Source organism: Petromyzon marinus, chromosome 59 (assembly GCF_048934315.1).
Source record: "Petromyzon marinus isolate PM22_M1 ecotype Great Lakes invasive population chromosome 59, UKy_Petmar_22M1.pri1.0, whole genome shotgun sequence".
In the NCBI taxonomy this organism is placed as follows: Eukaryota; Metazoa; Chordata; class Hyperoartia; order Petromyzontiformes; family Petromyzontidae; genus Petromyzon; species Petromyzon marinus.
The window spans coordinates 19,562,201-19,590,141 of NC_133725.1; the positions used below are offsets into that span (position 1 = coordinate 19,562,201).

A 27,941-nucleotide genomic window follows, 5' to 3' on the forward strand; every position below is an offset into this window, starting at 1 on the left:
CCCACAGACTCACCACACAGACACCCACAGACTCACCGCATAGAGACCCACAGACTCACCACACAGAGACCCATAGACTCACCACACAGAGACCCACAGACTCACCACACAGATAACCACAGACTCATCACACAGTGATACACAGACTCACCACACAGTGATACACAGACTCACCACACAGAGACCCACAGACTCACCACGCAGAGACCCACAGACTCACCACGCAGAGACCCACAGACTCACCACGCAGAGACCCATAGATTCACCACACAGAGACCCACAGACTCACCACACAGAGACCCACAGATTCACCACACAGAGACCCACAGATTCACCACACAGAGACCCACAGACTCACCACACAGAGACCCACAGACTCACCACACAGAGACCCACAGACTCACCACACAGAGACCCACAGACTCACCACACAGAGACCCACAGACTCACCACACAGAGACCCAAAGACTCACCACACAGACACCCACAGACTCACCACACAGAGACCCACAGACTCACCACACAGAGACCCACAGACTCACCACACAGAGACCCACAGACTCACCACACAGAGACCCACAGACTCACCACACAGAGACCCACAGACTCACCACACAGAGACCCACAGACTCATCACACAGAGACCCACAGACTCACCACACAGAGACCCACAGACTCACCACACAGAGACCCACAGACTCACCACACAGAGACCCACAGATTCACCACACAGAGACCCACAGACTCACCACACAGAGACCCACAGACTCACCACACAGAGACCCACAGACTCACCACACAGAGACCCACAGACTCACCACACAGAGACCCACAGACTCACCACACAGAGACCCAAAGACTCACCACACAGACACCCACAGACTCACCACACAGAGACCCACAGACTCACCACACAGAGACCCACAGACTCACCACACAGAGACCCACAGACTCACCACACAGAGACCCACAGACTCACCACACAGAGACCCACAGACTCACCACACAGAGACCCACAGACTCATCACACAGAGACCCACAGACTCACCACACAGAGACCCACAGACTCACCACACAGAGACCCACAGACTCACCACACAGAGACCCACAGACTCACCACACAGAGACCCACAGACTCACCACACAGAGACCCACAGACTCACCACACAGAGCCCCGTGTGGGCACCTTCAGGCTGAGTCGACCTTGAGGAGGCCCAGACAGGGTTCAGATTTTCCCGCCACCGCCTCCACTCGTCCCGACCCGGAAGCGGAAGTAGAAGCTGTAGATTTGGGGGCGCCCGGCTGCCGGGGGCGTGGCCGCGTTATCCACGTCATTCGGCAGGGGCGTGGCTCCGCGTGGGCGTGGCTTGGCGTGGGCGTGGTCACTTCCCTCGCACTGAACGTCATCGGTGACGTCACGTGGCCACGTGGCTCGTCACAGTTCGAGACGGACGTGAAGGAGGCGGCTGCTTTTTCGTCTTTAGCGTCGACATCTTCAGATTCTTCATCATCCTAATCGCTGAGCACCTTCTGCTGAAGCCATTGACGTGGTGAGTTGTGTGGGTCAGTGTTGTGGGTCTGTGGTGAGTTGTCTGGGTCTGTGGTGAGTTGTGTGGGTCCGTGTTGTGGATCCGTGGTGAGTTGTGTGGGTTCTTGGTGAGAGTGTTGGTTCGTGGTGAGTTGTGTGGGTCCTTATTGTGGCTTATTGGTGAGTGTGGGTGTCCGTGGTGAGGATTCATGGTGAGTTGTGAGAGTCCGTGGTGAGGATGTGGGTTCGTGGTGAGTTGTGTGGATTCGTGGTGATGATGTGGGTTTGTGGTGAGTTGTGTGGGTTCGTGGTGAGTTGTGTGGGTTCGTGGTGAGGATGTGGGTTCGTGGTGAGTTGTGTGGGTTCGTGGTGAGGATGTGGGTTCTTGGTTTGATGTGTGGGTTAGTGGTGAGGATGTGGGTTTGTGGTGAGTTGTGTGGGTTCGTGGTGAGGATGTGGGTTTGTGGTGAGTTGTGTGGGTTCGTGGTGAGGATGTGGGTTTGTGGCGAGTTGTGAGGGTTCGTGGTGTAGGTTTGGGTTTGTGGTGAGTTGTGAGGGTTCGTGGTGAGGATGTGGGTTTGTGGTGAGTTGTGAGGGTTTGTGGTGTAGATGTGGGTTTGTGGTGAGTTGTGAGGGTTCGTGGTGAGGATGTGGGTTCTTGGTGAGGGTTGGTGGGTTCGTGGTGAGGATGTGGGTTTGTGGTGCGTGAGTCCGTGCTAACAATGTGAGTCCACGTGGTAGCGGTGCAATCGCCCTCTACTGAACTCTGCCTGACTCTCCCCACTCTCCACTCTCCACGCAGAGACGCCGAGAGATTTACGGAGCACAGCAACGCCATGCAGGTAGGCGTGGCCCCCTCCACTCAACATATGAACACCACCCTAACTTACAAACACCACCTACACTTACAAACACCACCCTCACTTACAAACACCACCCTCACTTACGAACACCACCCTCACTTACAAACACCACCCACACTTACAAACACCATCCACACTTACAAACACCACTCACACTTACAAACACCACCCTCACTTACAAACACCACCCACACTTACAAACACCACTCAGACTTACAAACACCACCCACACTTACAAACACCACCCTCACTTACATAGACCACCCTCACTTACAAACACCACCCACACTTACAAATACCACCCTCACTTACAAACACCACCCTCACTTACAAACACCACCCACACTTACAAACACCACCCACACTTACAAACACCACCCACACTTACAAACACCACCCTCACTTACAAACACCACCCACACTTACGAACACCACCCACACTTACAACACCACCCTCACTTACAAACACCACCCTCACTTACAAACACCACCCTCACTTACGAACACCACCCTCACTTACAAACACCACCCTCACTTACAAACACCATCCACACTTACAAACACCACCCTCACTTACGAACACCACCCTCACTTACGAACACCACCCTCACTTACAAACACCATCCACTATTACAAACACCACCCTCACTTACAAACACCACCCTCACTTACGAACACCACCCTCACTTACAAACACCACCCTCACTTACGAACACCACCCTCACTTACAAACACCACTCACACTTACAAACACCATCCACTATTACAAACACCACCCTCACTTACAAACACCACCCACACTTACAAACACCACCCACACCTGTGAACACCACTCACACTTACAAACACCACCCATATATGTATACATATATACATATATATGTATGTGTGTGTATATATGTATGTATGAATGTGTGTGTATGAATGTGTATGTATGTGTGTGTATGTGTGTATGTGTGTGTATATATGTATCTATGAATGTGTATGTGTGTAGGAATGTGTATGTATGTGTGTATGTATGTGTGTATGTCTGTGTATATGTGTGTGTGTATGAATGTGTATGTGTGTATGTGTGTGTAAGTATGTATGAATGTGTGTGTATGCGTGTATGTGTATATATGTGTGTATATGTGTATGTGTGTGTGTATGTGTGTGTGTATGCCCTGGTGGTCCCCCTTTTCAAGAAGGGGGACCGCACAGACTGTAACAACTACAGGGGCATCTCACTCCTCAGTGTGCCGGGAAAGGTCCTGGCAAGGATTATTCAACATCGCCTTGCCAGGCACGCTGAGGAGAGGCTTGCGGAGCCCCAATGCGGTTTCAGGAAAGGGTGGTCCTGCACAGATGCCATATTTTCTGTCCGTCTGCTACAGCAGAGGTGTAGGGAATTCCAACAAGACCTACATCTCTGCTTTATTGACCTGGTCAAGGCCTATGATACCATCAGTAGGCCTGGGCTCTGGGTCGTTCTTCGTGCTTTTGGAGTACCTGACCCTCTGCTCACGATCATTAAGGACCTTCATGATGGTGAGCGGGCCCGGGTAAAACTACGTGGCCGGGAGTCAGAGCCATTCCCTGTACACCTTGGGGTGCGACAGGGATGTCCTCTGGCTCCCACATTATTTAACATCTATTTTGACCACGTAGTTCGTGAAGCCTTCAATAGCTGTACCGGGGGAATCTCCATATGGTACAGATATAATGGGAGGCTAATCGATGCCCGGGTGCGGTCAAGGGATGGCTCCCTATTACTCAACCACGTTATGTATGCTGATGATTTGGTAATAGCTGCTCAGTCAGAGGAGGAGTTGGAGACGCTGCTGCTGAGACAGGAGCGTGCCACTAAGAGGTGGGGCCTTACCATCAGCCCCACCAAAACTAAGCACCTGCCTGGGTATTTTGTACCATCGGACACTCCACCCCCACAACTCCCAATCGGTGATGGGGCAGTTGTGGAGAGAGTGGAGAGTTTCCCATACCTGGGCAGTGTGCTTATGACTGGCTCCAGTTTAACAGCAGAGGTCTCACTCCGAATCAGTCGAGCGGCAATATATTTTCATCGGTTGCGTAACGCTGTGTGGAAGCTACCTGGTCTGTCGCTCCGCACTAAGCTTCAGGTCTTCTCGGCCACGGTCATTCCCTCCCTTCTCTACGCTTGCGAAACGTGGACCCCCCTAATGGAACATCTTCGCTGGTTAGAAACATTTAGACTGGCCTGCCTACGATCCATCCTGGGTTTAACCAGACTGGATTGTGTGAGGAGCTCACAAATCCTTGAAAGATCTGGGCAGGGTCCCATCGGTGAGCTCCTTCGGTAGGCAAGGCTGCGATGGCTGGGTCATGTAGCCCGCATGCCCAGCCACCGCATGCCGAAACAGCTTTTGTTTGGCCGGATTGAGGGGGCTAAGCGGGCGCGGCACGGGCTAGAGAAGAGATGGAGTGATGTGGTACAGGAGGACGTGGAGCTGAGTGGACTTGCCGATGACTGGTACCAGCGGTGTCAAGATCGGCCTCTGTGGAGGAGGCTCGTGAAGGATGCTACTGGGCAGTTGGAGGCAGTCGCCCTCCAACAACAACGGAGGACGGAGGAGCGACGCTCAGAACAACGAGCGGAGCGCCGGGTGGCTAAAGCACAGCAGGTTGGCACAGTAGGGGGCACAGGTGGTGCATCAGCCAGTCATCTCAGTCAGTCGACCCGTGGCACCTGGGTCTGCCCCGTGACCTCCTGCCAGCGGGCGTTCGACACTTCACGTGGCCTCACGGTGCACATAGCCTGGCACAAGCGTCGTGGTGACGTCACCGCCACTTAGTGGCGAATGGCGGTTGTTGTTGTGTATGTATGTATGAATTTGTGTGCGTGTAGACGAGGCAAGCTGGACCGAGCGGGAGGCAGCCTCCGCCTATCACCAGGTGGAGTGCGCTGACCGCCAGCTCCACGTTAATCCGCCCCAAATCACCCAAAGGTAAGAACGAGAGAGGAGCAGGAGAATCATCAAAGTCTAAGAATGATGGCAGCTCAGATCAAAGCAGCTCAACCAAGTGGGCTGATATCATCGTCATCATCATCGTCGTCATCATCATCGCCGTCATCATCGTCGTCATCATCATCATCGTCGTCATCATCATTGTCGCTGTCGCGTGGAAATGCATAGCAGCAGCCAAATAACACTTGGATACAAGCGTGGTGATGTTGATTCCTCTAAATGTTGAGCGGGGAGATACTCACAGAGACACCCATAGATACACAGAGACACCCATAGACATACACTGACAACCATAGACAGAGACACCCATAGACACACAGAGACACTCATAGACACCCACATACACCCATAGACACTCATAGACACACAGAGACACACAGATACACCCGTAGACACACAGAGACCCACAGAGACACCCAGACCCAAAAAGAAGTTTAACTTTCGTAGATGCAACCTGTACCGCCACGTGGGTCTACATTAGCGTTGAAGGGTTCCCGACGACTCGGAGGTTTAGGGGCTTTCGCCGTAAGTTTACTCGAAGCTTATTACAGTACACGAGGGTGTAACAACTTCCCCAGGGGTCCCGGGCTACGTCCCACTAGCCCCCCCGTCACAGCCGGCTGCCCCGTGCTGCCTCCTCTGCGTCCGACCGTGGGTTCAGCCAACCCGGCCGACCGAGGAGCGCGGTCACCTCCAGCCCTGTACGCTGTGCTATCCCCTACTCCTACCCTCTTGCCCCTGGCTCCCCCCGTTCCACCCTACTCCGAGCCCTGGCTCCAGCAACGACCCCGCCTACGTCACGGGGTTCCCCTTTTTATACCAAGGGGAGACGTGACGTCATGGAGCCGCCCGGCGCGCATGACGTCACGTTTCGTGACGCCATCGCGCCGGACGGCACACCTGACGACACGTTTCCATTTGACTCCTCTGCATTAGTAAAGGTCTCTGGTGAGTCTCTGTGAGTCTCTGTGGGTGTCAGTGGGTCTCTGTGGCTCTCTGTGGGTCTCTATGAGTCTCTGTGGGTCTCTGTGGGTCTCAATGAGTCTCTGTGGGTCTCTTTGAGTCTGTAGAAAAATGCGTTTAGAGCATTTGTCTGCCACGTGATGATAACGATGATGATGATGACGATGATGACGACGGTGATGATGACGACGATGATGATGACACCAGCCACTTTGGGGGGGGGGGGGGGCATAGCGCGGTTTGTGTATACAAAACAAGTTGATAGCTTCAGTTGTTGTGGCTGATGTTGTTGTTGTTGTCACGTGTGCAGCGATCCAGCGTATCTTCAAGACTTCCCTGACGAAGCGCCAGAAGCTGGAGCTCGCCGCCATGGACGCGGTTTGGTTTTTTACTTTGGACGAGGGGGAGGAGGAAAGCCGAGGGGGCGTGGCCAATGGAGGATATGACGACGACGATAACAACTACATCCTTGTGAGACTCACACACACAGTCACACACACAGACACACACATACACAGACACACACACACAGACACACACAACTACATCCTTGTGAGACTCACACACACAGACACACAGACACACACGCACACACAGACACACACAGACACACACACACAGACACACACAGACACACACAGACACACACATACACACAGACACACACAGACACATACAGACACTCACACAGCCACACACACAAACACAGACACACACAGACACACACAGACACAGACACACACAGACACAGACACACACAGACACACACAGACACAGACACACACACACAGACACACACACACAGACACACACAGACACACACAGACACACACCGACACACACAGACACACACACAACTACATCCCTGTGAGACTCACACACAAGACAAAGACAAAGATCCCCTATATAGCCTTCACAGACTGTAGGGGCAAGTGCTGTTAGCGAGCACCTATGAAGGCCAGAACGTTACACGAGGGGGTGGGTGGCCAGCACCACGCCCGACCGCCTTTGTCTCCCCAGTGGCGATGTTTACACACCGCACCAGCTACTCATTTGAGGCTGAGTCGACCTAGGGGAGGCCCGGGACCGGTTCAGATAATCGTCACTGTTGGTGTTGGCCGTGAGTGGGAATCGAACCCCGGGTCGCCAGGTTGATAACGCAGTGTAACGCTAACCGCTGCACCACCACTCCCCACACACACAGACACACACAGACCCCCAATTTGACCTTCACCCTGATGCTTTCCGTGACCTCCCCGTGACCCCACTTTGACCTTCACCCTGACCACTCCGCGTGACCTCCCTCGTGACCCCTGCAAGGTCCAGAACGAGCACTTCTACTACCGCTTCGAGCTGAACGAGACGATTGGGCATGGCGGACAGGGCGTGGTGGTGCAGTGTCTGGACCACAAGACTCGGACAATGGTGGCGCTCAAGATCCTCGCCTCGCCCTCCAAGTGAGTGGGCCCTGGTGCAGCGGTGCAGTCAACAGCAGCAGCAGCAGCACCAACAACAACAACAACAACGATGTCAACAACAACAATGGGCCAACTATGGGACTGCTGTTGTCACTGTGAGCTAACACTCACAGTGACAACAATAACAAACTATGGCTGAAACATCCTTTACTTGACTCGCTCGAGCACCCACCACCATCACGACCACTGCCACCCCCATCACCACCACCACTGCCACCACCATCACCACCATCACACTACCACCACCCCTCTCTCGCTACCACCACCATCACGACCACTGCCACCACCATCACCACCACCATCACACTACCACCACCACCATCACACTACCACCACCATCACGACCACTGCCACCACCCCTCTCTCACTACCACCACCACACTACCACCATCACACTACCACCACCACCATCACAACAACAACAACCGCCATTCGCCACTAAGTGGCGGTGACGTCACCACGACGCTTGTGCCAGGCTATGTGCACCCTGAGGCCACGTGAAGTGTCGAACGCCCGCTGGCAGGAGGTCACGGGGCAGACCCAGGTGCCACGGGTGGACTGACTGAGATGACTGGCTGATGCACCACCTTTGCCCCCTACTGTGCCAACCTGCTGTGCTTTAGCCACCCGGCACTCCGCTCGTTATTCTGAGTGTCGCTCCTCCGCCCTCCGTTGTTGTTGGAGGGCGACTACCTCCAACTGCCCAGTAGCGTCCTTCACGAGCCTCCTCCACAGAGGCCGATCTTGACACCGCTGGTACCAGTCATTGGCAAGTCCACTCAGCTCCACGTCCTCCTGTACCACATCACTCCATCTCTTCTCTAGCCCGTGCCGCGCCCGCCTAGCCCCCTCAATCCGGCCGAACAAAAGCTGTTTCGGCATGACCCAGCCATCGCAGCCTTCCCCGCCGGAGGAGCTCACCGATGGGACCTTGCCCAGATCTTTCAAGGATTTGTGAGCTCCTCACACAATCCAGTCTGGTTAAACCCAGGATGGATCGTAGGCAGGTCAGCCTAAATGTTTCTAACCGGCGAAGATGTTCCATTAGGGGTTCCACGTTTCGCAAGCATAGAGAAGGGAGGGAATGACCGTGGCTGAGAAGACCTGAAGCTTAGTGCGGAGCGACAGACCAGGTAGCTTCCTCACAGCGTTACGCAACCGATGAAAATATATTGCCGCTCGACTGATTCGGAGAGAGACCTCTGCTGTTAAACTGGAGCCAGTCATAAGCACACTGCCCAGGTATGGGAAACTCTCCACTCTCTCCACAACTGCCCCATCACCGATTGAGAGTTGTGGGGGTGGAGTGTCCGATGGCACAAAATACCCAGGCAGGTGCTAGTTTTGGTGGGGCTGATGGTAAGGCCCCACCTCTTAGTGGCACGCTCCTGTCTCAGCAGCAGCGTCTCCAACTCCTCCTCTGAATGAGCAGCTATTACCAAATCATCAGCATACATAACGTGGTTGAGCTATAGGGAGCCATCCCTTGACCGCACCCGGGCGTCGATCAGCCTCCCATTATATCTGTACTATATGGAGATTCCCCCGGTACAGCTATTGCAGGCTTCACGAACTACGTGGTCAAAATAGATGTTAAATAATGGGGGAGCCAGAGGACATCCCTGTCGCACCCCAAGGTTAACAGGGAATGGCTCTGACTCCCGGCCACGTAGTTTTACCCGGGCCCGCTCACCATCATGAAGGTCCTTAATGATCGTGAGCAGAGCGTCAGGTACTCCAAAAGCACGAAGAACAACCCAGAGCCCAGGCCTACTGATGGTATCATAGGCCTTGACCAGGTCAATAAAGCAGAGATGTAGGTCTTGTTGGAATTCCCTACACCTCTGCTGTAGCAGACGGACAGAAAATATGGCATCTGTGCAGGACCGCCCTTTCCTGAAACCACATTGGGACTCCGCAAGCCTCTCCTCAGCGTGCCTGGCAAGGCGATGTTGAATAATCCTTGCCAGGACCTTTCCCGGCACACTGAGGAGTGAGATGCCCCTGTAGTTGTTACAGTCTGTGCGGTCCCCCTTCTTAAAAAGGGGGACCACCAGGGCATCCTTCCAATCCTGCGGAACCCGTCCAGTGGTCCAGACTGTTGTTATGATGTCATATAGGGCAGTCTGTGCACAAACGCCGCCCTCCCTCAGCATTTCGCTTGGGAGATCATCTCTGCCCGCTGCCTTTCCTCGTCTCAGACTTCGGATTGCCTTCAGTACTTCCTCAACAGATGGCACCTCAGCCAGCCATTCACAGGGGGTGACTTCTTCCAATATTTGAGGCACCGCAGTCTCAGCAGGGTCATCCTCACTTTGTGCCACAATGTTTTCCTGGCTGAGGGATTTTCCCTCCCCCAGGACCTCACAGAAATGCTCAGCAAATCTGCAAACCTGTTCCTGGGGGTTGGAGATTGGGTCACCGTTTTTTCCCCTAATGATGGTAATAGGTGTGGCGCTGCAGATTACTTTTTTGATGGAGTTAAATAGAGATTTGTGATCACGGGCCACTGAGGCAGACTCCATCTCCTCAGCAACCCGCGACCACCACCCATCCTTGCAGCGCCTCACGGCTCTCCGAACCTCCGAGTGAAGGCTGCGGTAAGCCTCCTCATTCTCTGACGTGGGATTCTGTAGCCGATGACAGTGGGCCTGTCGCTTTTTCTCAACCATCCTGAACACCTCCTCTGTCAGCCAGGGTCTCTGGGGAGGTCTGGACCGCATACCCAAAGCAGCCATTGCAGCTGCATGAGTCACAGTCCTAAACCTCGCCCATTTATCCTCGACATCAGGAGGAGTCAGGGACGATGCCAATCCCAGCCGCAAGCGATGATGAAATTCTCGCTTGCAACTTTCATCAGATAACTGAGACCAGGCCACTTTAGGTTGGAATGGGGTCCTGGGTGAATACCCACCATCGGAGTGGAAGAATGGCAGGCGCATCTTACAGATGACTAGTCGATGGTCAGGGGGCAGATCAGCTCCACGGTAGGTCCTGGTGTCAAGGACATGGGCTCGCATCCGCTTGTCCGTCACTATGTAGTCCAGCAGATGTTCTTGCTTGGACCCGGCATGCATCCATGATGTTGTGTGGATGCGCCGATGCCGGAACAGCGTGTTGGTAATTACAAGCCCATGGGCTGCACAACAATCTAGCAGCCTCCTACCGTTGTTATTGAGCTGATCTGGCCCCTGCCCTCCAATCACTCCAGACCAGGTGCCAGTATCATGACCAACTCGGGCATTGAATTCACCCAGCATGATGACTCTATCCCGAGGGGCCACTTTAGCCAGCACCTGCGACAGGAGGTCATAGAAGGCATCTGACTCATCGGCTTTGCCTGCATCCCTCCACGGATGTTCATCTTCAATGGGGGCATAAGTAACGACGACCACCATTCCTCGCCTCCGGTTGATGGGAAGGCGAGCCCAAAGTAGCCTGGGACTTACAGCTTCCCACACCTCACCGCCACGCTCCCACGCCCCCTTCATTCTTTTGTTCAAAAGAAGAGCCACACCCTGTTGTTTGGCAGTCTGCTGCCCCGAGTAGAGGACTGTCCACCCCTCATGGTGGCAGGAGCCAGAGCCGGTCCACCGGACCTCCTGAATGCCACAGAGATCCAGGCGGTACCGGTCCAGCTCCCGACAGAGGAGTGGCAGCCTCTCCTCCGCAGTGAGCGTTCGAACATTCCACGTGGCCACCCGTAATGACTTTTCGTTGTTTCTGGAGGAGCCCCGAGGGTAGATATTCAATCTCCTGGCTCCGCCAATTGGGGTTTGGCCAGGAGACGTCATAGATGCCTGGCCCCCCGGGGCCTCCGGCACAAGCTTATTAGTTACATATTTCAGTTTAACTCGTGGTTTAGTGGTAATTAATTGAAGGTGGAGGGGTTACCAGCCCCTCGCACCCGTCCAGAGCCCCCGTTTAGCCCCTGTGGTGGACACATATGCCATGAGGGGAGGAGCCAATCAAAATTGGACCTCTCCCCACAGCACTCTCCACGACAGAGTTGCCCGTCCGGCACCGCACGGAGGTAGGGGGTTGTTTTGCCGGACCACCATCACACTACCACCACCACCACCATCATCACCATCACACTACCACCACCATCACCATCACACTACCACCACCACCACCCCCACACTACCACCACCATCACGACTACTACCACCACCACCCCCACACCACCACCACCCTTCCCCACCATCACCACCATCCCTCCTCTACGTTATGTCTAAACTCTCTGTCTCTCTGTCTCTGTGTCTCTCTCTGTGCACTCGCTCACTCGCGCGCAGCTCCATGCAAGAGGAGAACCAGCTGAGGGAGATGCAGATGTCCATGGAGCTGCAGAGCCACCGTAGCGACGTGGACTTCAACGTTGCCAGAGTCCTGGAGACTTTCTCCTTCCGAGGACATAAATGCCTTGTCATGGAGCTGTTGAGGTACGAACAGCACCAGCACCAGCACCACTCACTCACTCACCATCACCACTACCGCCATCACCACCACTCACTTACCATCACGACTACCACCATCATCACCGCTACCACCACGACTCACTCACTCACCATCACCACTACCACCAGCACCACCACTCACTCACTCACCATCACCACTACCACCAACACCACCACCACTCACTCACTCATTCACCATCACCACTACCACCAGCACCACCACTCACTCACCATCACTACTACCACCATCACCACCATCACCACCACCACCACCACCACCACCTACTCACTCACCACCACTCACTCACTCACTCACCACTACCACCACCACTCACTCACCCACCATCACCACCACTCACCATCACCACTACCACCATCACCACCCACTCACCACCACCACACCACCACCCACAGAGACCCACAGAGAGGGGCATCGCTGACGCCTCTGTCTCCCCGTCACAGCACGAACCTCCATTGGCTGCTCAGAGACATGGGGCAGGGGCACATCGACGAGGACATCGCGAGGGCCTACACCAGGGGCATCCTCCGCTTCCTCGCCTATGCCAAGTCCCGGGGCATCGTCCACGGGGACATAAAGCTGGTGAGCGGAGGGCAGGCTGGGGGCGCGGACGCTCGCTTCGACGCTCGGCACTCTGACAGATGTAGATGAAACTGGTCCTCCACGTTCTGTAGATGTAGATGCCACTGGTCCTTCACGTTCTGTAGATGTAGATGCCACTGGTCCTTCACGTTCTCCAGATGTAGATGCCACTGGTTCTTCACGCTCTGTAGATGTAGATGCCACTGGTCCTTCACGTTCTGTAGATGTAGATGCCACTGGTCCTTCACGTTCTGTAGATGTAGATGCCACTGGTCCTTCACGTTCTGTAGATGTAGATGCCACTAGTTCTTCACGTTCTGTAGACGCAGATGCCACTGTTCTTCACATTCTGTAGTTGTAGATGTCACTGGTTCTTCACGTTCTGTAGATGTAGATGCCACTGGTTCTTCACTTTCTGTTGATGTAGATGCCACTGGTTCTTCACTTTCTGTAGATGTAGATGCCACTGGTTCTTCACGTTCTGTAGATGTAGATGCCACTGGTCCTTCACATTCTGGAGACGAATATGCCATTGCTTCTTCACGTTCTGCAGATGTAGATGTCACTGGTTACAGATGTAGATGCCACTGGTTCTTCACGTTCTGGAGATATAGATGTCACTGGTTTTTCGCGTTCTGTAGATGTAGATGCCACTGGTCCTTCACATTCTGTAGATGTAGATGCCACTGGTTCGTCACGTTCGAAAGATGTAGATGCCACTGGTTCTTCACATTCTGCAGATGTAGATGCCACTGGTCCTTCACGTTCTGTAGACGAAGATGCCACTGGTTCTTCACGTTCTGTAGATTTAGATGCCACTGGTTTTTCACGTTCTGCAGATGTATATGCCACTGGTTCTTCACGTTATGTAGATGAAGATGCCACTGGTTCTTCACGTTCTGTAGATGTAGACGCCACTGGTTCATCACGTTCTACAGATGTAGATGCCACTGGTTCTTCATGTTCTGTAGATTTAGATGCCACTGCTTCTTCACATTCTGTAGATGTAGAAGCCACTGGTTCGTCACTTTCTGTAGACGCAGATGCCACTGGTTCTTCACATTCTGTAGACGCAGATGCCACTGGTCCTTCACGTTCTGTAGACGTAGATGCCACTGGTTCTTCACTTTCTGTAGATGTAGATGCCACTGGTTCTTCACTTTCTGTAGATGTAGATGCCACTGGTTCTTCACGTTCTTTAGATGAAGATGCCACTGGTCCTTCACATTCTGTAGACGAATATGCCATTGATTCTTCACGTTCTGCAGATGTAGATGTCACAGGTTCATCAAGTTCTACAGATGTAGATGCCACTGGTTCTTCACGTTCTGGAGATATAGATGTCACTGGTTTTTCGCGTTCTGTAGATGTAGATGCCACTGGTCCTTCACATTCTGTAGACGTCGATGCCACTGGTTCTTCACGTTCTTTAAATGTAGATGTCACTGGTTCTTCACATTCTGTAGTTGTAGATGTCACTGGTTCTTCACGTTCTGTAGATGTAGATGCCACTGGTTCTTCACTTTCTGTTGATGTAGATGCCACTGGTTCTTCACTTTCTGTAGATGTAGATGCCACTGGTTCTTCACGTTCTGTAGATGTAGATGCCACTGGTCCTTCACATTCTGGAGACGAATATGCCATTGCTTCTTCACGTTCTGCAGATGTAGATGTCACTGGTTACAGATGTAGATGCCACTGGTTCTTCACGTTCTGGAGATATAGATGTCACTGGTTTTTCGCGTTCTGTAGATGTAGATGCCACTGGTCCTTCACGTTCTCCAGATGTAGATGCCACTGGTTCTTCACGCTCTGTAGATGTAGATGCCACTGGTCCTTCACGTTCTGTAGATGTAGATGCCACTGGTCCTTCACGTTCTGTAGATGTAGATGCCACTGGTCCTTCACGTTCTGTAGATGTAGATGCCACTGGATCTTCACGTTCTGTAGACGCTGATGCCACTGTTCTTCACATTCTGTAGTTGTAGATGTCACTGGTTCTTCACGTTCTGTAGATGTAGATGCCACTGGTTCTTCACTTTCTGTTGATGTAGATGCCACTGGTTCTTCACTTTCTGTAGATGTAGATGCCACTGGTTCTTCACGTTCTGTAGATGTAGATGCCACTGGTCCTTCACATTCTGGAGACGAATATGCCATTGCTTCTTCACGTTCTGCAGATGTAGATGTCACTGGTTACAGATGTAGATGCCACTGGTTCTTCACGTTCTGGAGATATAGATGTCACTGGTTTTTCGCGTTCTGTAGATGTAGATGCCACTGGTCCTTCACATTCTGTAGATGTAGATGCCACTGGTTCGTCACGTTCGAAAGATGTAGATGCCACTGGTTCTTCACATTCTGCAGATGTAGATGCCACTGGTCCTTCACGTTCTGTAGACGAAGATGCCACTGGTTCTTCACGTTCTGTAGATTTAGATGCCACTGGTTTTTCACGTTCTGCAGATGTATATGCCACTGGTTCTTCACGTTATGTAGATGAAGATGCCACTGGTTCTTCACGTTCTGTAGATGTAGACGCCACTGGTTCATCACGTTCTACAGATGTAGATGCCACTGGTTCTTCATGTTCTGTAGATTTAGATGCCACTGCTTCTTCACATTCTGTAGATGTAGAAGCCACTGGTTCGTCACTTTCTGTAGACGCAGATGCCACTGGTTCTTCACATTCTGTAGACGCAGATGCCACTGGTCCTTCACGTTCTGTAGACGTAGATGCCACTGGTTCTTCACTTTCTGTAGATGTAGATGCCACTGGTTCTTCACTTTCTGTAGATGTAGATGCCACTGGTTCTTCACGTTCTTTAGATGTAGATGCCACTGGTCCTTCACATTCTGTAGACGAATATGCCATTGATTCTTCACGTTCTGCAGATGTAGATGTCACAGGTTCATCAAGTTCTACAGATGTAGATGCCACTGGTTCTTCACGTTCTGGAGATATAGATGTCACTGGTTTTTCGCGTTCTGTAGATGTAGATGCCACTGGTCCTTCACATTCTGTAGACGTCGATGCCACTGGTTCTTCACGTTCTTTAAATGTAGATGTCACTGGTTCTTCACATTCTGTAGTTGTAGATGTCACTGGTTCTTCACGTTCTGTAGATGTAGATGCCACTGGTTCTTCACTTTCTGTTGATGTAGATGCCACTGGTTCTTCACTTTCTGTAGATGGAGATGCCACTGGTTCTTCACGTTCTGTAGATGTAGATGCCACTGGTCCTTCACATTCTGGAGACGAATATGCCATTGCTTCTTCACGTTCTGCAGATGTAGATGTCACTGGTTACAGATGTAGATGCCACTGGTTCTTCACGTTCTGGAGATATAGATGTCACTGGTTTTTCGCGTTCTGTAGATGTAGATGCCACTGGTCCTTCACATTCTGTAGATGTAGATGCCACTGGTTCGTCACGTTCGAAAGATGTAGATGCCACTGGTTCTTCACATTCTGCAGATGTAGATGCCACTGGTCCTTCACGTTCTGTAGACGAAGATGCCACTGGTTCTTCACGTTCTGTAGATTTAGATGCCACTGGTTTTTCACGTTCTGCAGATGTATATGCCACTGGTTCTTCACGTTATGTAGATGAAGATGCCACTGGTTCTTCACGTTCTGTAGATGTAGACGCCACTGGTTCATCACGTTCTACAGATGTAGATGCCACTGGTTCTTCATGTTCTGTAGATTTAGATGCCACTTCTTCTTCACATTCTGTAGATGTAGAAGCCACTGGTTCGTCACTTTCTGTAGACGCAGATGCCACTGGTTCTTCACATTCTGTAGACGCAGATGCCACTGGTCCTTCACGTTCTGTAGTCGTAGATGCCACTGGTTCTTCACTTTCTGTAGATGTAGATGCCACTGGTTCTTCACTTTCTGTAGATGTAGATGCCACTGGTTCTTCACGTTCTTTAGATGTAGATGCCACTGGTCCTTCACATTCTGTAGACGAATATGCCATTGATTCTTCACGTTCTGCAGATGTAGATGTCACAGGTTCATCAAGTTCTACAGATGTAGATGCCACTGGTTCTTCACGTTCTGGAGATATAGATGTCACTGGTTTTTCGCGTTCTGTAGATGTAGATGCCACTGGTCCTTCACATTCTGTAGACGTCGATGCCACTGGTTCTTCACGTTCTTTAAATGTAGATGTCACTGGTTCTTCACGTTCTGTAGATGTAGACGCCACTGGTTCTTCACGTTCTGGAGATGTAGATACCACTGGTTCTTCACGTTTTGCAGATGTAGATGCCACTGGTTCGTCACGTTTTACAGATGTAGATGCTACTGGTTCTTCACGTTATGCAGATGTAGATGCCACTGGTTCTTCCCGTTCTGTAGATGTAGATGCCACTGGTTATTCACGTTCTGTAGATGTAGATGCCACTGGTTCGTCACGTTATACAGATGTACATGCCACTGGTTCTTCACGTTCTGCAGATGTAGATGCCACTGGTTCTTCACGTTCTGTAGATGTAGATGTCACTGGTTCTTCACGTTTTGCAGATGTAGATGCCACTGGTTCGTCACGTTTTACAGATGTAGATGCCACTGGTTCTTCACGTTCTGCAGATGTAGATGCCACTGGTTCTTCAAGTTCTGTAGATGTAGATGCCACTGGTTATTCACGTTCTGTAGACGAAGATGCCACTGGTTCTTTACGTTCTGTAGATGTAGATGCCACTGGTTTTTCACGTTCTGCAGATGTATATGCCACTGGTTCTTCACGTTATGTAGATGAAGATGCCACTGGTTATTCACGTTCTGTAGATGTAAATGCCACTGGTTCATCACGTTCTACAGATGTAGATGCCACTGGTTATTCACGTTCTGTAGATTTAAATGCCACTGCTTCTTCACATTCTGTAGATGTAGAAGCCACTGGTTCGTCACATTCTGTAGACGCAGATGCCACTAGTCCTTCACGTTCTGTAGACGTAGATGCCACTGGTTCTTCACTTTCTGTAGACGTAGATGCCACTGGTCCTTCACATTCTGTAGTTGTAGATGCCACTGGTCCTTCACATTCTGTAGACGAATATGCCACTGGTTCTTCACGTTCTGTAGATATCACTGGTTCGTCAAGTTCTACAGATGTAGATGCCACTGGTTCTTCACGTTCTGGAGATATAGATGTCACTGGTTTTTCGTGTTCTGTAGAAGTAGATGCCACTGGTCCTTCACATTCTGTAGACGTAGATGCCACTGGTTCTTCACGTTCTTTAGATGTAGATGTCACTGGTTCTTCACGTTCTGTAGATGTAGACGCCACTGGTTCTTCACGTTCTGTAGATGTAGATGCCACTGGTCCCTCACGTTCCGTAGATGTAGATGCCACTGGTTCTTCACGTTCTTCAGATGTGGATGCCACTGGTTCTCCAAGTTCTGTAGATGTAGATGCCACTGGTTATTCACGTTCTGCAGATGTAGATGCCAACGGTTCGTCACGTTCTACAGATGTAGATGCGACTGATTCTTAACGTTCTGCAGATGTAGATGCCACTGGTTCTTCACGTTCTGTAGATGTAGATTCCACTGGTCCTTCACGTTCTGGAGATGTAGATACCACTGGTTCTTCACGTTTTGCAGATGTAGATGCCACTGGTTCGTCACGTTTTACAGATGTAGATGCTACTGGTTCTTCACGTTCTGCAGATGTAGATGCCACTGGTTCTTCACGTTCTGTAGATGTAGATGCCACTGGTTATTCACGTTCTGTAGATGTAGATGCCACTGGTTCGTCACGTTCTACAGATGTAGATGCCACTGGTTCTTCACGTTCTCCAGATGTAGATGCCACTGGTTCTTCACGTTCTGTAGATGTAGATGCCACTGGTTCTTCACGTTTTGCAGATGTAGATGCCACTGGTTCGTCACGTTTTACAGATGTAGATGCCACTGGTTCTTCGCGTTCTTTAGATGTAGATGTCACTGGTTCTTCACGTTCTGTAGATGTAGATGCCACTGGTTATTCACGTTCTGTAGACGAAGATGCCACTGGTTCTTTACGTTCTGTAGATGTAGATGCCACTGGTTTTTCACGTTCTGCAGATGTATATGCCACTGGTTCTTCACGTTATGTAGATGAAGATGCCACTGGTTCTTCACGTTCTGTAGATGTAGATTCCACTGGTTCATCACGTTCTACAGATGTAGATGCCACTGGTTCTTCACGTTCTGTAGATTTAAATGCCACTGCTTCTTCACATTCTGTAGATGTAGAAGCCACTGGATCGTCACATTCTGTAGACGCAGATGCCACTAGTCCTTCACGTTCGGTAGACGTAGATGCCACTGGTTATTCACTTTCTGTAGATGTAGATGCCACTGGTTCTTCACGTTCTGTAGATGTAGATGCCACTGGTCCTTCACATTCTGTAGACGAATATGCCACTGGTTCTTCACGTTCTGTAGATGTAGATGTCACTGGTTCGTCAAGTTCTACAGATGTAGATGCCACTGGTTCTTCACGTTCTGGAGATATAGATGTCACTGGTTTTTCGCGTTCTGTAGAAGTAGATGCCACTGGTCCTTCACATTCTGTAGACGTAGATGCCACTGGTTCTTCACGTTCTTTAGATGTAGATGTCACTGGGTCTTCACGTTCTGTAGATGTAGACGCCACTGGTTCTTCACGTTCTGTAGATGTAGATGCCACTGGTCCCTCACGTTCCGTAGATGTAGATGCCACTGGTTCTTCACGTTCTGCAGATGTAGATGCCACTGGTTCTCCACGTTCTGTAGATGTAGATGCCACTGGTTCTTCACGTCCTGCAGATGTAGATGCCAACGGTTCGTCACGTTCTACAGATGTAGATGCCACTGGTCCTTCACATTCTGTAGACGAATATGCCACTGGTTCTTCACGTTCTGTAGATGTAGATGTCACTGGTTCGTCAAGTTCTACAGATGTAGATGCCACTGGTTCTTCACGTTCTGGAGATATAGATGTCACTGGTTTTTCGCGTTCTGTAGAAGTAGATGCCACTGGTCCTTCACATTCTGTAGACGTAGATGCCACTGGTTCTTCACGTTCTTTAGATGTAGATGTCACTGGGTCTTCACGTTCTGTAGATGTAGACGCCACTGGTTCTTCACGTTCTGTAGATGTAGATGCCACTGGTCCCTCACGTTCCGTAGATGTAGATGCCACTGGTTCTTCACGTTCTGCAGATGTAGATGCCACTGGTTCTCCACGTTCTGTAGATGTAGATGCCACTGGTTCTTCACGTCCTGCAGATGTAGATGCCAACGGTTCGTCACGTTCTACAGATGTAGATCCCACTGGTTCTTCACGTTCTGCAGATGTAGATGCCACTGGTCCTTCACGTTCTGTAGACACAGATGCCACTGGTTCTTCACGTTCTACAGATATAGATGCCACTGGTTCTTCATGTTCTTCAGATGTAGACGCCATTGGTTTTTCACGTTCTGTAAATGTAGATGCCACTGGTCCTTCACGTTCTGTCGATGCAGATTCCACTGGTTTTTCACGTTCTGTAGATGTAGATGTCACTGGTTCTTCACGTTCTGCAGAAGTAGATGCCACTGGTTCTTCACGTTCTGTAGATGTAGATGCCACTGGTTCTTCATGTTCTGCAGATGTAGATGCCACTGTTCCTTCACGTTCTGTTGACGAAGATGCCACTGGTTCTTCATGTTCTGTAGATGTAAATGCCACTGGGTCTTCACGTTCTGCAGATGTATATGCCACTGGTTCTTCACGTTATGTAGATGAAGATACCACTGGTTCTTCACGTTCTGTAGATGTAGATGCCACTGGTTCATCACGTTCTACAGATGTAGATGCCACTGGTTCTTCACTTTCTGTAGATTTAGATGCCACTGCTTCTTCACATTCTGTAGACGCAGATGCCACTGGTCCTTCACGTTCTGTAGACGTAGATGCCACTGGTTCTTCACTTTCTTTAGATGTAGATGCCACTGGTTCTTCACTTTCTGTAGATGTAGATGCCACTGGTTCTTCACGTTCTGTAGATGTAGATGCCACTGGTCCTTCACATTCTGTAGACGAATATGCCATTGGTTCTTCACGTTCTGCAGATGTAGATGCCACTGGTTCTTCACTTTCTGTAGATGTAGATGCCACTGGTTCTTCACGTTCTGTAGCTGTAGATGCCACTGATCCTTCACATTCTGTAGACGAATATGCCACTGGTTCTTCACGTTCTGTAGATGTAGATGTCACTGGTTCGTCAAGTTCTACAGATGTTGATGCCACTGGTTCTTCACGTTCTGGAGATATAGTTGTCACTGGTTTTTCGCGTTCTGTAGAAGTAGATGCCACTGGTCCTTCACATTCTGTAGACGTAGATGCCACTGGTTCTTCACGTTCTGTAGATGTAGATGCCACTGGTTCTTCACGTTCTACAGATGTAGATGCCACTGGTTCTTCACGGTCTGCAGATGTAGATGTCACTGGTTCTTCACGTTCTGTAGATGTAGACGCCACTGGTTCTTCACATTCTGTAGATGTATAAGCCACTGGTTCGTTACATTCTGTAGACGCAGATGCCACTGGTTCTTCACATTCTGTAGACGCAGATGCCACTGGTCATTCACGTTCTGTAGACGTAGATGCCACTGGTTCTTAACTTTCTTTAGATGTAGATGCCACTGGTTCTTCACTTTCTGTAGATGTAGATGCCACTGGTTCTTCACGTTCTGTAGATGTAGATGCCACTGGTCCTTCACATTCTGTAGACGCAGATGCCACTGGTCATTCACGTTCTGTAGACGTAGATGCCACTGGTTCTTCACTTTCTTTAGATGTAGATGCCACTGGTTCTTCACTTTCTGTAGATGTAGATGCCACTGGTTCTTCACGTTCTGTAGATGTAGATGCCACTGGTCCTTCACATTCTGTAGACAAATATGCCATTGATTCTTCACGTTCTGCAGATGTAGATGCCACTGGTTCTTCACGTTCTGTAGATGTAGATGCCACTGGTTCTTCACGTTCTGCAGATGTAGATGCCACTGTTCCTTCACGTTCTGTAGACGAAGATGCCACTGGTTGTTCATGTTCTGTAGATGTAAATGCCACTGGGTCTTCACGTTCTGCAGATGTATATGCCACTGGTTCTTCACGTTATGTAGATGAAGATGCCACTGGTTCTTCACGTTCTGTAGATGTAGATGCCACTGGTTCATCACGTTCTACAGATGTAGATGCCACTGGTTCTTCACTTTCTGTAGATTTAGATGCCACTGCTTCTTCACATTCTGTAGACGCAGATGCCACTGGTCCTTCACGTTCTGTAGACATAGATGCCACTGGTTCTTCACTTTCTTTATATGTAGATGCCACTGGTTCTTCACTTTCTGTAGATGTAGATGCCACTGGTTCTTCACGTTCTGTAGATGTAGATGCCACTGGTCCTTCACATTCTGTAGACGAATATGCCATTGGTTCTTCACGTTCTGCAGATGTAGATGCCACTGGTTCTTCACTTTCTGTAGATGTAGATGCCACTGGTTCTTCACGTTCTGTAGCTGTAGATCCCACTGATCCTTCACATTCTGTAGACGAATATGCCACTGGTTCTTCACGTTCTGTAGATGTAGATGTCACTGGTTCGTCAAGTTCTACAGATGTTGATGCCACTGGTTCTTCACGTTCTGGAGATATAGATGTCACTGGTTTTTCGCGTTCTGTAGAAGTAGATGCCACTGGTCCTTCACATTCTGTAGACGTAGATGCCACTGGTTCTTCACGTTCTTTAGATGTAGATGTCACTGGTTCTTCACGTTCTGTAGATGTAGATGCCACTGGTTCTTCACGTTCTACAGATGTAGATGCCACTGGTTCTTCACGGTCTGCAGATGTAGATGTCACTGGTTCTTCACGTTCTGTAGATGTAGACGCCACTGGTTCTTCACATTCTGTAGATGTAGAAGCCACTGGTTCGTTACATTCTGTATACGCAGATGCCACTGGTTCTTCACATTCTGTAGACGCAGATGCCACTGGTCATTCACGTTCTGTAGACGTAGATGCCACTGGTTCTTCACTTTCTTTAGATGTAGATGCCACTGGTTCTTCACTTTCTGTAGATGTAGATGCCACTGGTTCTTCACTTTCTGTAGATGTAGATGCCACTGGTTCTTCACGTTCTGTAGCTGTAGATGCCACTGATCCTTCACATTCTGTAGACGAATATGCCACTGGTTCTTCACGTTCTTTAGATGTAGATGTCACTGGTTCTTCACGTTCTGTAGATGTAGATGCCACTGGTTCTTCACGTTCTGTAGATGTAGATGCCACTGGTCCTTCACATTCTGTAGACGCAGATGCCACTGGTCATTCACGTTCTGTAGACGTAGATGCCACTGGTTCTTCACTTTCTTTAGATGTAGATGCCACTGGTTCTTCACTTTCTGTAGATGTAGATGCCACTGGTTCTTCACGTTCTGTAGATGTAGATGCCACTGGTCCTTCACATTCTGTAGACAAATATGCCATTGATTCTTCACGTTCTGCAGATGTAGATGCCACTGGTTCTTCACGTTCTGTAGATGTAGATGCCACTGGTTCTTCACGTTCTGCAGATGTAGATGCCACTGTTCCTTCACGTTCTGTAGACGAAGATGCCACTGGTTGTTCATGTTCTGTAGATGTAAATGCCACTGGGTCTTCACGTTCTGCAGATGTATATGCCACTGGTTCTTCACGTTATGTAGATGAAGATGCCACTGGTTCTTCACGTTCTGTAGATGTAGATGCCACTGGTTCATCACGTTCTACAGATGTAGATGCCACTGGTTCTTCACTTTCTGTAGATTTAGATGCCACTGCTTCTTCACATTCTGTAGACGCAGATGCCACTGGTCCTTCACGTTCTGTAGACATAGATGCCACTGGTTCTTCACTTTCTTTATATGTAGATGCCACTGGTTCTTCACTTTCTGTAGATGTAGATGCCACTGGTTCTTCACGTTCTGTAGATGTAGATGCCACTGGTCCTTCACATTCTGTAGACGAATATGCCATTGGTTCTTCACGTTCTGCAGATGTAGATGCCACTGGTTCTTCACTTTCTGTAGATGTAGATGCCACTGGTTCTTCACGTTCTGTAGCTGTAGATCCCACTGATCCTTCACATTCTGTAGACGAATATGCCACTGGTTCTTCACGTTCTGTAGATGTAGATGTCACTGGTTCGTCAAGTTCTACAGATGTTGATGCCACTGGTTCTTCACGTTCTGGAGATATAGATGTCACTGGTTTTTCGCGTTCTGTAGAAGTAGATGCCACTGGTCCTTCACATTCTGTAGACGTAGATGCCACTGGTTCTTCACGTTCTTTAGATGTAGATGTCACTGGTTCTTCACGTTCTGTAGATGTAGATGCCACTGGTTCTTCACGTTCTACAGATGTAGATGCCACTGGTTCTTCACGGTCTGCAGATGTAGATGTCACTGGTTCTTCACGTTCTGTAGATGTAGACGCCACTGGTTCTTCACATTCTGTAGATGTAGAAGCCACTGGTTCGTTACATTCTGTATACGCAGATGCCACTGGTTCTTCACATTCTGTAGACGCAGATGCCACTGGTCATTCACGTTCTGTAGACGTAGATGCCACTGGTTCTTCACTTTCTTTAGATGTAGATGCCACTGGTTCTTCACTTTCTGTAGATGTAGATGCCACTGGTTCTTCACTTTCTGTAGATGTAGATGCCACTGGTTCTTCACGTTCTGTAGCTGTAGATGCCACTGATCCTTCACATTCTGTAGACGAATATGCCACTGGTTCTTCACGTTCTTTAGATGTAGATGTCACTGGTTCTTCACGTTCTGTAGATGTAGATGCCACTGGTTCTTCACGTTCTACAGATGTAGATGCCACTGGTTCTTCACGGTCTGCAGATGTAGATGCCACTGATTCTTCACATTCTGTAGACGTAGATGCCACTGGTTCTTCACGTTCTGTAGATGTAGATGCCACTGGTTCTTCACGTTCTACAGATGTAGATGCCACTGGTTCTTCACGGTCTGCAGATGTAGATGTCACTGGTTCTTCACGTTCTGTAGATGTAGACGCCACTGGTTCTTCACATTCTGTAGATGTATAAGCCACTGGTTCGTTACATTCTGTAGACGCAGATGCCACTGGTTCTTCACATTCTGTAGACGCAGATGCCACTGGTCATTCCCGTTCTGTAGACGTAGATGCCACTGGTTCTTCACTTTCTTTAGATGTAGATGCCACTGGTTCTTCACTTTCTGTAGATGTAGATGCCACTGGTTCTTCACGTTCTGTAGATGTAGATGCCACTGGTCCTTCACATTCTGTAGACGCAGATGCCACTGGTCATTCACGCTCTGTAGACGTAGATGCCACTGGTTCTTCACTTTCTGTAGATGTAGATGCCACTGGTTCTTCACGTTCTGTAGATGTAGATGCCACTGGTCCTTCACATTCTGTAGACGAATATGCCATTGATTCTTCACGTTCTGCAGATGTAGATGCCACTGGTTCTTCACGTTCTGTAGATGTAGATGCCACTGGTTCTTCACGTTCTGCAGATGTAGATGCCACTGTTCCTTCACGTTCTGTAGACGAAGATGCCACTGGTTCTTCATGTTCTGTAGATGTAAATGCCACTGGGTCTTCACGTTCTGCAGATGTATATGCCACTGGTTCTTCACGTTATGTAGATGAAGATGCCACTGGTTCTTCACGTTCTGTAGATGTAGATGCCACTGGTTCATCACGTTCTACAGATGTAGATGCCACTGGTTCTTCACTTTCTGTAGATTTAGATGCCACTGCTTCTTCACATTCTGTAGACGCAGATGCCACTGGTCCTTCACGTTCTGTAGACATAGATGCCACTGGTTCTTCACTTTCTTTAGATGTAGATGCCACTGGTTCTTCACTTTCTGTAGATGTAGATGCCACTGGTTCTTCACGTTCTGTAGATGTAGATGCCACTGGTCCTTCACATTCTGTAGACGAATATGCCATTGGTTCTTCACGTTCTGCAGATGTAGATGCCACTGGTTCTTCACGTTCTGTAGATGTAGACGCCACTGGTTCTTCACATTCTGTAGATGTAGAAGCCACTGGTTCGTTACATTCTGTATACGCAGATGCCACTGGTTCTTCACATTCTGTAGACGCAGATGCCACTGGTCATTCACGTTCTGTAGACGTAGATGCCACTGGTTCTTCACTTTCTTTAGATGTAGATGCCACTGGTTCTTCACTTTCTGTAGATGTAGATGCCACTGGTTCTTCACTTTCTGTAGATGTAGATGCCACTGGTTCTTCACGTTCTGTAGCTGTAGATGCCACTGATCCTTCACATTCTGTAGACGAATATGCCACTGGTTCTTCACGTTCTTTAGATGTAGATGTCACTGGTTCTTCACGTTCTGTAGATGTAGATGCCACTGGTTCTTCACGTTCTACAGATGTAGATGCCACTGGTTCTTCACGGTCTGCAGATGTAGATGCCACTGATTCTTCACATTCTGTAGACGTAGATGCCACTGGTTCTTCACGTTCTGTAGATGTAGATGCCACTGGTTCTTCACGTTCTACAGATGTAGATGCCACTGGTTCTTCACGGTCTGCAGATGTAGATGTCACTGGTTCTTCACGTTCTGTAGATGTAGACGCCACTGGTTCTTCACATTCTGTAGATGTATAAGCCACTGGTTCGTTACATTCTGTAAACGCAGATGCCACTGGTTCTTCACATTCTGTAGACGCAGATGCCACTGGTCATTCCCGTTCTGTAGACGTAGATGCCACTGGTTCTTCACTTTCTTTAGATGTAGATGCCACTGGTTCTTCACTTTCTGTAGATGTAGATGCCACTGGTTCTTCACGTTCTGTAGATGTAGATGCCACTGGTCCTTCACATTCTGTAGACGCAGATGCCACTGGTCATTCACGTTCTGTAGACGTAGATGCCACTGGTTCTTCACTTTCTGTAGATGTAGATGCCACTGGTTCTTCACGTTCTGTAGATGTAGATGCCACTGGTCCTTCACATTCTGTAGACGAATATGCCATTGATTCTTCACGTTCTGCAGATGTAGATGCCACTGGTTCTTCACGTTCTGTAGATGTAGATGCCACTGGTTCTTCACGTTCTGCAGATGTAGATGCCACTGTTCCTTCACGTTCTGTAGACGAAGATGCCACTGGTTCTTCATGTTCTGTAGATGTAAATGCCACTGGGTCTTCACGTTCTGCAGATGTATATGCCACTGGTTCTTCACGTTATGTAGATGAAGATGCCACTGGTTCTTCACGTTCTGTAGATGTAGATGCCACTGGTTCATCACGTTCTACAGATGTAGATGCCACTGGTTCTTCACTTTCTGTAGATTTAGATGCCACTGCTTCTTCACATTCTGTAGACGCAGATGCCACTGGTCCTTCACGTTCTGTAGACATAGATGCCACTGGTTCTTCACTTTCTTTAGATGTAGATGCCACTGGTTCTTCACTTTCTGTAGATGTAGATGCCACTGGTTCTTCACGTTCTGTAGATGTAGATGCCACTGGTCCTTCACATTCTGTAGACGAATATGCCATTGGTTCTTCACGTTCTGCAGATGTAGATGCCACTGGTTCTTCACGTTCTGTAGATGTAGACGCCACTGGTTCTTCACATTCTGTAGATGTAGAAGCCACTGGTTCGTTACATTCTGTATACGCAGATGCCACTGGTTCTTCACATTCTGTAGACGCAGATGCCACTGGTCATTCACGTTCTGTAGACGTAGATGCCACTGGTTCTTCACTTTCTTTAGATGTAGATGCCACTGGTTCTTCACTTTCTGTAGATGTAGATGCCACTGGTTCTTCACTTTCTGTAGATGTAGATGCCACTGGTTCTTCACGTTCTGTAGCTGTAGATGCCACTGATCCTTCACATTCTGTAGACGAATATGCCACTGGTTCTTCACGTTCTTTAGATGTAGATGTCACTGGTTCTTCACGTTCTGTAGATGTAGATGCCACTGGTTCTTCACGTTCTACAGATGTAGATGCCA

The 27,941-nt window shown here is 49.4% G+C and overlaps 1 protein-coding gene across 2 annotated transcripts in view; it reads left to right on the forward strand.

The window, feature by feature from the left end:
* The first annotated feature begins 1,269 nt into the window (after positions 1–1,269).
* LOC142905930 (dual specificity tyrosine-phosphorylation-regulated kinase 2-like) overlaps positions 1,270–27,941 on the forward strand; it is an 88,736-nt gene continuing 62,064 nt past the window's right edge. For both annotated transcript variants that reach the window (XM_076053166.1, XM_076053165.1), the window contains exons 1-7: positions 1,270–1,550; positions 2,331–2,370; positions 5,255–5,354; positions 6,649–6,809; positions 7,659–7,795; positions 12,112–12,258; positions 12,736–12,874. In XM_076053166.1, coding sequence (XP_075909281.1) covers positions 2,365–2,370; positions 5,255–5,354; positions 6,649–6,809; positions 7,659–7,795; positions 12,112–12,258; positions 12,736–12,874 — 690 coding nt within the window. In that variant the 5' untranslated portion in view covers positions 1,270–1,550; positions 2,331–2,364. The remainder of the gene's footprint in view (positions 1,551–2,330; positions 2,371–5,254; positions 5,355–6,648; positions 6,810–7,658; positions 7,796–12,111; positions 12,259–12,735; positions 12,875–27,941) is intronic.